Source organism: Lynx canadensis, chromosome D3 (assembly GCF_007474595.2).
Source record: "Lynx canadensis isolate LIC74 chromosome D3, mLynCan4.pri.v2, whole genome shotgun sequence".
In the NCBI taxonomy this organism is placed as follows: domain Eukaryota; kingdom Metazoa; phylum Chordata; class Mammalia; order Carnivora; family Felidae; genus Lynx; species Lynx canadensis.
The window spans coordinates 36,588,818-36,601,601 of NC_044314.2; the positions used below are offsets into that span (position 1 = coordinate 36,588,818).

The 12,784-nt window shown below is 45.0% G+C and overlaps 1 protein-coding gene across 5 annotated transcripts in view; it reads right to left on the reverse strand.

The window, feature by feature from the left end:
- The window catches only part of FHOD3 (formin homology 2 domain containing 3), a 480,663-nt gene that overhangs the window by 4,454 nt on the left and 463,425 nt on the right, over nucleotides 1–12,784 (reverse strand). For all 5 annotated transcript variants that reach the window (XM_030336761.1, XM_030336760.1, XM_030336759.1 and 2 more), the window contains one exon: nucleotides 6,079–6,240. In XM_030336761.1, the coding sequence (XP_030192621.1) occupies nucleotides 6,079–6,240 (162 nt within the window). The remainder of the gene's footprint in view (nucleotides 1–6,078; nucleotides 6,241–12,784) is intronic.

The window sequence follows — 12,784 nt, forward strand, 5'->3', positions numbered from 1 at the left end:
GAAACAGAGTGAGACAAAGCGTGAGGGGGGGAGGGGCAGAGAGCGAAGGAGACACAGAATCCGAAGCAGGATCCAGGCTCTGAGCAGTCAGCACAGAGCCTGATGCGGGGCTCGAACCCACAAACTGTGAGGTCATGACCTGAGCTGAAGTTGGACGCTCAACTGACTGAGCCACCCAGATGCCCCAGTATTCTTTTACCTTTAGATCACTGACAGACAGTTTTTCTATCTTCTGTATGTAATGCCAAACAATTTGGAAATAAGTTAGCTTTGTTGTAATCCCTATGTTTCTAAAGATCTTCTACCAAGTATACTGAGAATAGAGCGCTTAGGACTATAGGGACTAATATCAGAACTTCAAGAGGTCTTAAGTGTATCTTGTGGTTGGCAAGTAACTTGCCTACTGCTATTTACTCACTCCTTGTTCCTTGAGTGACCCGTCTGCTGAGTGGAGTCAAAACGGTGGGTTCGGTCATGCCTCTTTGTACATCAATACAGGGAACTGTTTTAAGCTCTATCATTATGGATTTAATATTAGACTTTCCGTGGGTTGGTTTGTTTTGTTTTGTCAATGTCCATCATTTAGCCATCTGAGTTCTTGTTTCCACCCTCCATATATTTTTTTCCCCACATAAAATCTGTCCATTAGAAGCAGAGATCTCCCAAATTGACAGGAATTCTACACAATAACTGACCAGTACTTTTCAAAAGTGTGAAGGTCATAAAATGTCCTCCACACATCAGAAGGGACATGATGTCTCAATGCAATGGGACAGCCTGGGTAAGACAATGGGACAGAAAGAGAACATTAATGGAAATATTGGTGAAATCCAAATCAAGCCTATAGTTCAGTTAATAGTATTGTACCAACGTCAATTTCTTAGTTCCAATAAATTGTCCTAGGATGTGCAAGGTGTTAGTTAACATTAGGCGAAGCCGGGTGAAAGAAGGCAAATGTCCTCTTTTTTGCAACTTTTCTATTTTCTAAAATTCTTTCAAAATAAGTAAGTAAATAAATCAATAAATAAAACCCAGAACAACAATAACAAAAATTAAAGGTTCTCAAACCTGGTTGATTTAAACTCAACTTTAGACTCAGCCCAGATACACTGAACGGGAGTGTCAGTGAAAGGCCCATATGTTGCATTTTAATCTTCCCCAGAAGATTAAAATGGCCAGCCAGGTCCCGACTTAAATCACTGCCACCTAACTAAGACACAGGGAGAGGCAGGCCCTCAAGAAGTGATGGCCTTTGTGACAACAGAGTTGAAGTCTCTGAGTTCTGCCTAATCCAGAAGTATGTTCACCCATGAGGAGATGGTTCTTGGAAATACTTAGGGCAGCAGGCGATTTCTATAACCACTGGTCTGGTCACAGTCTTGGCTCCACAGAAATACCTCTGCCTAGTCCGTGGCTACATTTGAATCCAGTACCCCCCAATACACTTTGTTGCTCCTAGTCAGGCCCTTACCAGAAAGCATTTACAGTTCAGATGTAAGAGCAGACTGTCTCCTATGTTGTGTGCTATGGGTAAGGGAAGGGAGTCAGGAAACAAGTTCTCTCCATTGTTTATGGGACAGCCTGCATGAACTTGGGGGATTCTGCAGACAAGAAAGAAGAGGCTTCAAGATTCACAGACTCTGGGGTCCTCAGTATTATTTCATGGGCAGGACAATGCCTCCCCCCTTTCCAGATGAAGCCCAGCACAGCCGCTCTCCATCAGAGATGCACCAGACAAGTACCATGGTGACAAGCCAGGCTTCGGTGCACAGGTATAAGTCCACTGAATGAGCCCCCTGGGGGTAAAAAGGGAGATGAAGGGGAGTCTGGTCTAATCCTGGATGGCCAAGTGAGGTGGGCAGTGGTGGGAGGGGAGTGAGACGGGTGATGGGAGTGGAGCAGCGGCTGGATAGGTGTGGTTTCTGTGCACAGGCTCCCCTGAAACTTCAGCACAGCAGCCCAAGCACCTGCAGGCAGCTTCATATTCCCACCGGGCTGGGGTCCCTTGGCAGTAGCGTGACAGAGCTGGGGAGGAAGAGTGGTGGGAACCTGTCATAGGCACCTCACTTAATGCCCACAACATCCTGCGAGGTGGCACCTCTGGCCTCAGTGGATAGCAGCACACTGAGGTTCGGTGAGGCCAGGTAATTTACGAGGGGACCCCCATCTCCTCTCTCATATGAATGTGTGCATTCCAAACATGGAAACCAACTCCTTTGCTGCCTGGGCAGCAAAAGCAAAGAAATACAGTAACTTCTTGTGGGGGAGGTGCTTGGCATTTTTCCAAAGCCCCTTTACAGAAACCCTCTGCTCTGCTCTCAGAACAGCTCTCAAAGGCAAGACAGATTCCCAGATTCCTCTTTTCACTGATTCTCCCTCCTCTTGAACCTCCACTCTGAGCCAAATGGGTGCCTGGCACCCAGCCTTGGGGGAAGACACACGAGCCAGACTCCTCTCTCCCAATGTGCTGGTTCCCAGTTTGGGAGGGTGATTTGTCTGAACAGGAAACAGCTGGAGAGCCAATGCAAAAAAACATTTCCAAACTCTCCCTGCATCTGCCTCTTTGACCTGAGGCTTCTATCTGAGCTTCGTGCTGCATCAGAGTCTTGACCTCTGGCCCGGGCCATGGCCTTGTTCCTCTCTTGGACTTCCTCTAGTTATCCTCCTGACCTATGTCCCGGACACCTGGGTGGGCTCCCTCAGCTATCTTTAGAGGCAGGTCAGTTCAGTCCATCCATAATGAGCTCTAAGAATAATTCGGCACTGAGTAAATAGGAATGAGGCCGTTTTGGAAAAGACAAAAGTTTGAGAAATTTTGGTCCTTCCCACTAACATCTTATTTGACTGTATTGCAAAAGCATTAGTTCTAAAGCCTCTGTTTTATTGCCATTGTTAGCTTGCCTTCTAAAAGAATATAAAATTGATTCATGGTCAGTAAGGAAAAACTAAACAAAATGCAGGGAAATTGTTCTCAATGGGACTTTAATGGGAAAATTGCTGGATATTTTCAAGTGCCACCTTGAAGATGTAGAGACAACTGAACTAAGTTCTGTACCGATCAGATCCAGGGCTGGACCTAGTATTTTGTGAGGCAGGTCTCTTGTTTTCCCTAAAACAAATTCAGTAATTTTTCAGGTTTGATATTTTTTTTTCCATGAAATCCTATTTAGTACCTTATTTAGTACCCTATTAGTGTGGGTACATCCCTCAAAAGTCTATAAAAGAAATAAGATTTTAGTTACATCAAATCAATGTGAGATATGCCACATGCTCTTTGAGAGGGATGTTGAAGCTTTATGACATGATGAGGAGGCAGTCGTGGTTGGGGGGAGGGGGGTCAGATCAAATCAAACTTCTGCGCTCCTTTCCCAGCAGCCCTTGGAACTGGACTTCCAGCTCTTTCCACTGAGAAACTATTTTTATAAGAGTAACCAGCCTTAAGATCTTAATTAGCTAAGAAATTGGTCAGTTATTTGTGAGTCATATCAAAGTAATCACATCTTTATAGAAATACAGCTCTGTGCCCAGGCTTCATAGTCATGTCACAGGTGGGGCCCAGACCCCCACCTTAAAAGGAAGCTCAACAGGAAAATGGTACCCAGCCCCTTTCAACCACGACAAGACTTGGCTCCCCTGGGAAAAGAGAACAGACTATGAGTCCCTCACCCCAGTTCTGTTCTGTGATAGTCTGGGCTAGTGGCCATATGCAGACAGCCAGCTGGGCAGAGACCTTCTTCCAAAGATAGGTCCAAGAGAAAAGAACGTGGGGAGCAGCTCCCCGTCCCCTCCTTACCAGCCACCAGGGCACACCGTACAGAATCACACTAGTAAGGAGATCTCAAATGCCATTCAGCTTCAGGATTTTCCCGGGAAGGCCAACATTTAGGAGGCCGAAGAGAACAAATCGCCCTGGGACAAAACAGATGCCCCAATATGATGAAATGAGAAACCAAAATAAGAAAAAACCAAGAATCTCCCAGAATGTTCTCCCTTGGTCTGATTCACCAGCCAGTCGGAGAATCTTGGCCAGAATCTGGGGCAAGCACATGAAGTGCATTGGATCAATCATATCACAGGCTAGAAATCAACTGGAAATTCAAAACAGTTTACTTAAAGACAACTGGATTGTCACAGGCTGGAAACGCAGCACGGAGCCATGGGAACCTGCGAATCAATTAAGATGCCCTCGCTGTGTCCCAACTGGCTGCATATTTCAAGCTTTAGCAGGACTTCTGGCGCGCGCGGTCCTAGTCACCAGCATCAAACACGAAAGCAGACATTTAATTATCTTGGAGGATTCTCAAGTGGCTTGCAGGTCATAAATTTCTAGGTTATGGGATGGATTCTGTTTGGTTTCCTGCAACAGCTGGACTATTATTGCCTTTAGCCAAATGACTGATAGCAGAAATACGCTGGTTATTCATTACCCACTTGCCTCATCACCACCATTAAACAATCAAATCAAATACAGCGTTGTTTGAGAGGGAGGCCCACACCAGGAAACCTCACATCGATTTTGCGAAGTGGATTTTTTCTTACTCCTTTAACCTCTTGCAAGAAAGCTGGAGTTTATCATTCCTCTTAAACAGAAATCAAAATAACTTTCCCCCATCTTAAATTTCTGTTGATGGTGCCATTACTAATAAGTTAAACCCGTCACAGACAAACACTTACATACATGCAGTCTTGTATTTGTTGTAGTAACTGCATTGCAGAATAAAATGTGTTTGGCTAAATAAAAAGAGTATACGGCTGTTTTGCATAAGATTGGAATGGAAACGATACCACAGGAAATGAGTTTACGTCGGCCACAAAAACAGGCAAAATATCTCTCTGGCCAGATTGAAAAGGAAAATTAATTATGACTGTGTTATTGTTCCCAGTGACATTATGTGTCTCTCTAAGAATCTGGTTCTCTCTAGACCAGAGGGCAGGGCCTACACTCTTTGCCAATATAGACATATAACCTGGAGGCAGAACATGTACCCTGGGCCTCTGGGGACTGGCCAGGCCACTGGGTCATGCAGTTTCCTTTTCCGAGGTCTCTGGCCCAACAATGCTCACCTCTGTAAGGACGCTCCCTTGCCTGGCCTCCTTTCCCCAGCCCTCTGTCTCAGACATTGCAGCTCAAACCCCAATCACCTCCTGTGTGAATCTCAAAGGTGGCACCAAACACTGTGAATTCTTACTGAACTCCCGCCTACCTGGAGTCACTCTCCTTTCACTTTTTGGAGCCAGTACAGGCGGACGTAACCAGGCTTCCTTCTTGTGATGGTCATAAATCCCTGTCCTAGTCACCATCCCTTATTCCTGGAGGCAGAGACAGTGGAGACTAGGTCTCCTGAGTGACCCAGCATCCCCGGCCCAATCTTGGGGGCTGAGCTCTCTCCTAAAACATGCAAGGGTCACAGCTAATGCAGACCCATGTCAAAGGATGCAGAGGAACTGTGTTTCTCTACGGAGTGCAGCCCCTTTGAGTGCTAGCGAGGTGCCTGCAGAGGCAGCCCCACTCCTTCATTCTGTGGGCAGAAGTAGGCAGTGGGTTCAGACAAAGGGGAAAAACAGGTCCTTTGATTTAGTAACAAAAACAAGCTGGTCAACCTAGGTTAACATTAAGTATTTTAAGCACCCTACTCCCCATAAAATCACTGGTGTTCACCTTTGACGTTTGGGAGTAGCAGTGAATTCCGAGGGGAACCATTTTCAGCTAGAAAGTGGCCCCCGATGCAGAAATATGGCCTCAGCAAAGCATCTGCAGCAGAACTTGGCAATGGCCCCCCTGCAGCCACCCCTGCACACCAGAGATATTTCAGGGTCTTTTGGACACTCCTGGGGGCAAAGTGAGAATTGAGAGAGGCCCGCCCAGAAGTGGCAAATATGCCGGACAGGTGTGGCTGCAGCCCCCCTCCTCCACGACAGCAACGTTGATTGTCGAGCAGGGAGCCTTTTGCCGATGAGTTTGGGTGGACCCTCCAGGCAACTGGCTGGAGCCAGCCTCACAGTGGCTGCCCTTCCCAGGGCATACAGGAGGGCAGGTACCTGCAGGTAAGTCCCTCACCCCAGCTCCAAAGCACTTACGAGATTTCCGGTTGGCCCGGGAGCGCTTCCTCTCCCGAGGCACCACTCGCTGACTGGGCACCTGGGTGGCCGACTTGACGATGCGATCCATGATCTCATCAGCCGCATCATCTGTGACGTTAGGGGAGTCATCCGTTCCCATAGTCCACGAACTAGCAGATCCTGAAAGATTACACAACCAGAGAGAGAGATGTACTCAGACAGAAGGAACATACTAGAGAAAATACCAACACTACTCTTCCAGGCACGGAGCTCTGTCAGCAATGGATCACAGCAGCAGATCCCAGGCACTCACCCGCCCCCCCACCCCACCCCACTGCAAGGGCACCACTGTGACCTGTGACTGCTACCTCCCCAGGCACTGAACTCCCCCTCAGAGCACTTACCTAATACTACCCTGTAACAGCTACTGAAGGCCTCCACCCAATAGGCCCCAGGATCATGGGAGGGCAGATACCACACCACAGAGTGCATCACAGATGCTCAGTGATGTATGTCCACTAATGTCGGAGTTCTGTGTTAATTCAGCTCTCTATCCATGGCTGTATATGCCTAGTAAATGTCAATTACCCTTAACTTCTCTTCCAGTTAAACAGAAATCAGTGGGTTTTGTGGCAGTCTATCTTCAGATTACTTAACCTTTAAAAATCATAACAGGACAGGGGTGCCTGGGTGGCTCAGTCGGTTAAGTCCCTGATATCAGTTCAGGTCATGATCTCGATGTTCGTGAGTTTGAGCCCCGTGTTGGGCTCTGTGCTGACAGCTCAGAACCTGGAGCCTGCTTCAGATTCTGTGTCTCCCTCTCTCTCTGCCCCTCTCCTGCTTGAGCTTGCGTGCTCTCTCTCTCTCAAAAATAAACAGTAAAAAAATCATAACAGAATAACATTCTTCAACTAACAAAGGGGGAACTGACATAAAATTTTCTCTGCTCCTTGCCCAGGTAAACACATTTATAAATAACTGTATATTAAAGCAGAGCAGGTCTAAGTCTGGCATAAAAGCATCTGCCTACAGACAAGCAAGAAGAAAGCATCATGAAAACATGCACTACCAAGCAATGTTCAACAGTTAGAAATGAATGCTATTTTAACATATCAAGAACTATGCCTTTGTGATAGATCAACTTCCTTGTGAAATCTCTTCTCTAAGATGGGAAATACATTTCTGTAAGAAGAAATATGTGCAATGGGCTCAAAACTGTGTTTCCTCCACACACACTGCCCTTTGTAATAAACATACGACTTCAAAAGCCTGTAGGTGAGTGTTCTCAGACTCTGTGCCTACGGAACACTACTCAGAGCCTAAGGTCCAGCTGAAGATGAAAAAAAGCCAGCTTTTCTTAAACCACAGGCAAAAAATGTTAGTAAATATACATCTTAAATTCTGGAGTTCTACTTCCATACTAATTTTTTAAAACTTTTGGCGTTTGGATACTGATGACAATAGCTGTGAATAGCTGCTCACAGTTGAGTAGACTGTGATTTTTGTGGCTACGTGTTTGTGGTTGAAGTTTTACAGCAAATATGTAATATGCTATAATTTAGTTATAATTTCAGCCAGTAAAATGCATATCACTGAAGTGCGTACATAAATAATTCACACTTTGCAAAAGGAGTAGGATTCCTGGGGCTCCACCACCTGCACGTATCTGAGACCTGTGGTTAGATAGGTCCATATGTTTTCGGGTGACAAGGTTTGTGTTGTTGCCTATGTTATTTTAAACATTTATTTTACGAATGGGAGCGTAGCTACAGCACTGGCACGTACGAAAACAGTAAATTGTACTTTCTCTGCTTATGCCCAAGGGCACCTGGTCTACTTGCTCCCATAAGACTAGATTTTTCAACATCATTAAACCCTTTAAAAAAGGTTCCTCTCAGAAAAGAACTTTTGAAATTGCTGAATGTTTCTGCATTCTCAGGATGGTCCAGGTGGTCTAACTGGAGGCAAGAGGCCTCATACGGGCACAGCTGTCACACTGGGACCCTTCAGAGCTTCTGAACAATGGTCCTCCTCAGAGCAGACAGAGCAATCGATAGTGCAATTGTGTTTTGCCCAGCAATTTCCTGTTTTCCCTTTTACCTACTGGTTTCTAATTCTGCGTCTCATTTTAAAACGCCAAACTACCCTTCCCAAAACACACAAATTTCAATCAACTGCATTTGCTCGTAATATATTCTCAGAGCACTGGGCCAGAAAATGAAGGCATCATCTGATCTTCCTACCAAGAATTACCTATTCTTCCCATCTTATACATCCCCAGAGAGCTGCCTTCACCGTAATGTGTCAGGAGATGCTTCAAAGGAACATGCTGCCATATGTTCAGGATTGCCAGACTCAGTTTTGTGATGATGTCATTCTTTCATGACCTCAGTCCTTGTCCTGTTTTTTTTTTTAACCTCCACCCCTCCTTGGTTATTTGCCTGCCTGAGAGCTGTTTATATGCATTTATCCTGGTCATGTTCAGGTTGGATTTTTTTTTCCTGGAACCCTTGGACCCACACATAGCATCAAGGAAACACTGCCCACACATTTTACAGACCCAAAGGGCCACTGGCTCGCCACAGTCTCCCAAGTGTTAGCAAGACATTTATATACTGAGACGAAATAGAAAGAATGAAGTATTATAGACTATGATAGCACTGTATCACTTTGACTTCATTTTTAAAAATATGTGAGTTGATAATTTAGACTTGCTGAATCACAATGTTGTACACCTGAAACTAACGTAATGCTGTATATCAACTACACTTCAGTTAAAAAAAAAAAAACAATGTAAAGCGTAGTTTGAAAGATAACACTGTAGTTTATTTTTCCCCTTAAAAATCTAACCTAAAGAAATAGTCTAAAAGGGAAATAATTACATCAAAATAGAGTGTGATACAAGTTTGCCTTTGTTTCTGAAATAATTTCCCTGGATATAGACTTCTAGGTTTAAAGCTTTTCTTTCTGGCGGTTTGAAGATGTCATTTCTCTTTCTTCTAACTTCCAAGGCTTCTGTTAACAGTGAGCCCTCATCCTGACTGTCGTATTTTAGAAGGTAATCTATCTTTTCCCTCTGGTTTTTTAAAAGAGTTTATCTTTATCTTTGGTTTTCTCGCAGTCTGCCTACATTGTATGACGTATGCTTTCCTCTTTATTCTCCTTGAATTTGCTAAGTTTCTTAAATATGGGGGCTGATACCTATCATCAGCTCTGGGAAATTCTCAGCCGTGACCTTGTCAATTATTGCTTCTTATCCATCTCTTCCTGCTGTTCCCATTATACATAGGTTACACCATTGGACTGTGTGCCTCATTCCTCTTACATTTTGTTCTGCTCTTCCCATTGTTTTCCTATGCTTCACTTTGTACATTTTCTAATAACTCATTTGTGAAGTCATTAATCCTTTCTTTTGCTGGGATGAGTCTGCTCTTAAACCCACTCAATGAGTTCTTTATTTCAGACATTTCTTTTGCAGTTCTTGAATGTCCATTTGATTTTTTTTTTAATAAATTCTAATTTTCTGTTGCAAGTGTCTACCTTTTAATCAATTTGTCTATATTTTCCTTTGTGTCCTTTAACATTCGGAATGGTTCAACCCTGGCTGCAAATTTCAACATCCAGATCACCTGTGGATCTACTGCTAGTGTTTCCTTTTCCTTGTCGGGCACATTTTCTTATTCTCTTGGCTTGTAATTTGGACTCTGCACTGGACTTTGTGTACAGAAGGATGCAGACACTGGAGTCCATGTTATTTCCCCCAGCCTTCGCTCTTTTCTGTTAAGCAGACATGGTGAAGAACGGAATGAGGTCGGGACCAGACTGTAGTTTTAGTGAAGAATCAGTCCACCTCTGTGTTTAAATATCTGTATGTATTTGTCGAAGGTGCTTACTCAAGCTCGTCTTTGTTTCCTCGGCCCTTCAAGGCTACAGGAGATTTCCTCCAACTTTTCTGACCCAGCCTCCCCCTCATCATGCTGCCCCAGCACTTAGCAAATGTCTCATGGAGAAAACAGTCCTGGAGTTTGGAGACCCTCTACTTCCAAACCCTTATGCCAACTCACGTAGCTATTAGACATTTGGCTGACTTCTCTCTACTATTTGAGTCTCTCTGCCCACGGTAGGCCCAGTTCTCGGGTCTGTGTCCAGATTTGGCAAATGGTCCTAAGGAGGGGCTCTCAGCTCATCTACAATTCTAGTTTGTCTAGTCCTCTTTCCCTTACCAGTTTGCTGATATCTTTTAAAAGAAAGCTTCTGCCACCGTATTAAAACAAATTCTAGTTGTCTCAGCAGGAGTGGTGCCCTGACCCTCCCTACTATGTGCCATCTGGAAGCAGAAGTCCCTGAATGTGCAGAGAAACTGAACAGTCTTCCTTTCTCATCTCTTTCTCTCTTAAAATTTGCAGCCTGTTATGTGCCATTAGACAAACTAGGCTCCATCTCCGCAGATGGCTTCCATCGAGCTACCCTTGCAGCCACCCAGGTATAGGGCTCCAGACCCCTGATGGCTGTGGTCAACTCCATGTGGGCATTGACACTCCCCTTCATCTTTCTGGTGGCCACGTGCAGGCCAGGACACAAAGCCTGCAAGAGCTGCTGGGCCCAGAGAGTCTAGACTCATCCGTGGGATGTCTTAGGTCGTTTTGAGTACCACAGGTATAAGTGATTCCCTTCCACACACCCCACCACACCGCAAAGCTGTTTTATTTACTCTTATCCTTGTTTTACGCTTCATAAAAGCAGCATTGAGAATGATAGTCTCTACTGCTATGCCTCTAATGCTACTACCTTCTTCACCATCTCACATTCAACACTTTTCTTCTCTCTTCTTAGATTCTTTCTTGTATATACATTCTTCCTCTGTGTCGCTACTTGGCTTTTCTGAGAAATGGAGGGCCTTTTATAAATAGCACTGGCCAAGTGGAGGATACCTCTCCTTCCTCATAGAAAATTGGACAATCAGAACATACCCCATAAAGTGCTCAGGGCTGTGGTTGTTCACAGCTGTGTCTTTCTGCTGTTGGTTACCAAAAGGCAGCCCTTTCATTGCTATAGCAGAATATTCATATATTCATTTATTTTCTCCTAATTCCATATCCAAGACTACCTAGAAGTCAGGGGGTTTGGAAAAACCAAATCCCAGAGAACCCAGTCTTTGATTCTTTGATGTAATCATAGTATATGAAGTATCTGAGGTATAGTTTGGGAATCAAGGTTGTAGTAGAAGATATGACTTTCCTGCTTTGCTGTCTGTGTCTCAGGATACCACTGGGGCAAGGGTGGAGGGAGGCAGCCCTTTTTCTGGCATATTCTTAGCTGCATATCAAAGTAAAACCCCTGCAAAAAGGGTAAAAACCAAAGTCCAACATTAAGAAACAGACAAAGGAGCTAGAGTGATATTGAACTCACATGAAGTAAGAAAAACACGTGGTAATTTTGTAAAAAGCCTGAAGTGCAGCTCCCCTAGGGAATCCCACATATGCCTTAGGGACCTGGAACCCTGCCTGGAAGCCCTTTCAAGACTCCTCCTTGGATGGCAGCTTATGGTCCTTGGGTTGACAAGAAGTTCCAAGAAACGAAATGTAATGTGTGACCCATTTTCTTCTAAAGAAAACTTGAAACTGCATTTACTTTGTCTCTTATGTCAAAGTTCTTGTTACTATCATTACTATTTTTTTCTTACATTTAACAGGGTTGACAACAGCAAAATTCCAAAAACACAAAGCCAATTAGAAGTCACTGAAGGGCCTTCTGAGGGGTTTCTCCAGCTCACAACTCTACTTTGTAGCTGCCATCTGTCATCCTGTGAGTCTCAATGTTCTCCAGAGTCTGGGAGGATGCCTGATGGGCATCGCATGCACGCATTTCCTTACCAAGTTTCCGTGATGTGGAAGCCAACCCACAACCCAGTTTTCCTGGCCTGTTCTATTTTTTGCCCCTCTCTAATTACTACTAGAACTGCTCTCAGGTGCCAGAGCACCCCAGTTTGGACAATAAATGATATGCTTTCTGTTAGTTGTTTGCAGTGTATGTGCGAAGCAAACACCAAGAGGAGAGACAGCCTGTCCGTCAGGAGCTCATTGTCTTTAGTGATAAAGTTTGTAATCTTTAGGCAGCCTGAAGGGGGGTGCTCAGGAGTACATGGGAGGAAGGATGGGCCCAGTGAGTTGAGGAGGACGAAGGAGGAGGAGGATCCTGGAGGTGAAGGGGGGCTGGACAGGCAGAGGAAAAGGGGACAGCATGAACAGCGGAGGGGGCTCAGGGAGATGCGGGTGCAGAGAAGGGTGGTGCCCAGTGGGAGGGCCAGTGAGTGCCAAGTGTGGGAGACAAGCTGAGACCAGGGGCCTGAAGCGACAGGGGTCTGAAGCGACAGCATGAGCAGTGTGGGCCACGTCTTGCAGGCAGTGAGGAAAGCGAGGAGGGGATCACGTGGTGTCAGACTAGACTAGGGGACACCAGTAAACATTCTTGGACGAAAAATGCACCTCATTCTTAATTACAATAAAATATCCCTTCCAAGTTATGAAACGAATCTGGAAACTCTTATCTGTCTTTACCATCTTCGGTTTTCATCGCTTCATTGCCTCTAAAGATTTAAAAAGGCAAAAAAGGGATAGTGCTTTCATCCAGGGGCCGGCACGCTTCTTCTACACGGGCCAGCTCATGAAAACTTTAGTCTGTAGGGTCCTCACAGTCTCTCCCACCACCACTCAGCCAGGCCACG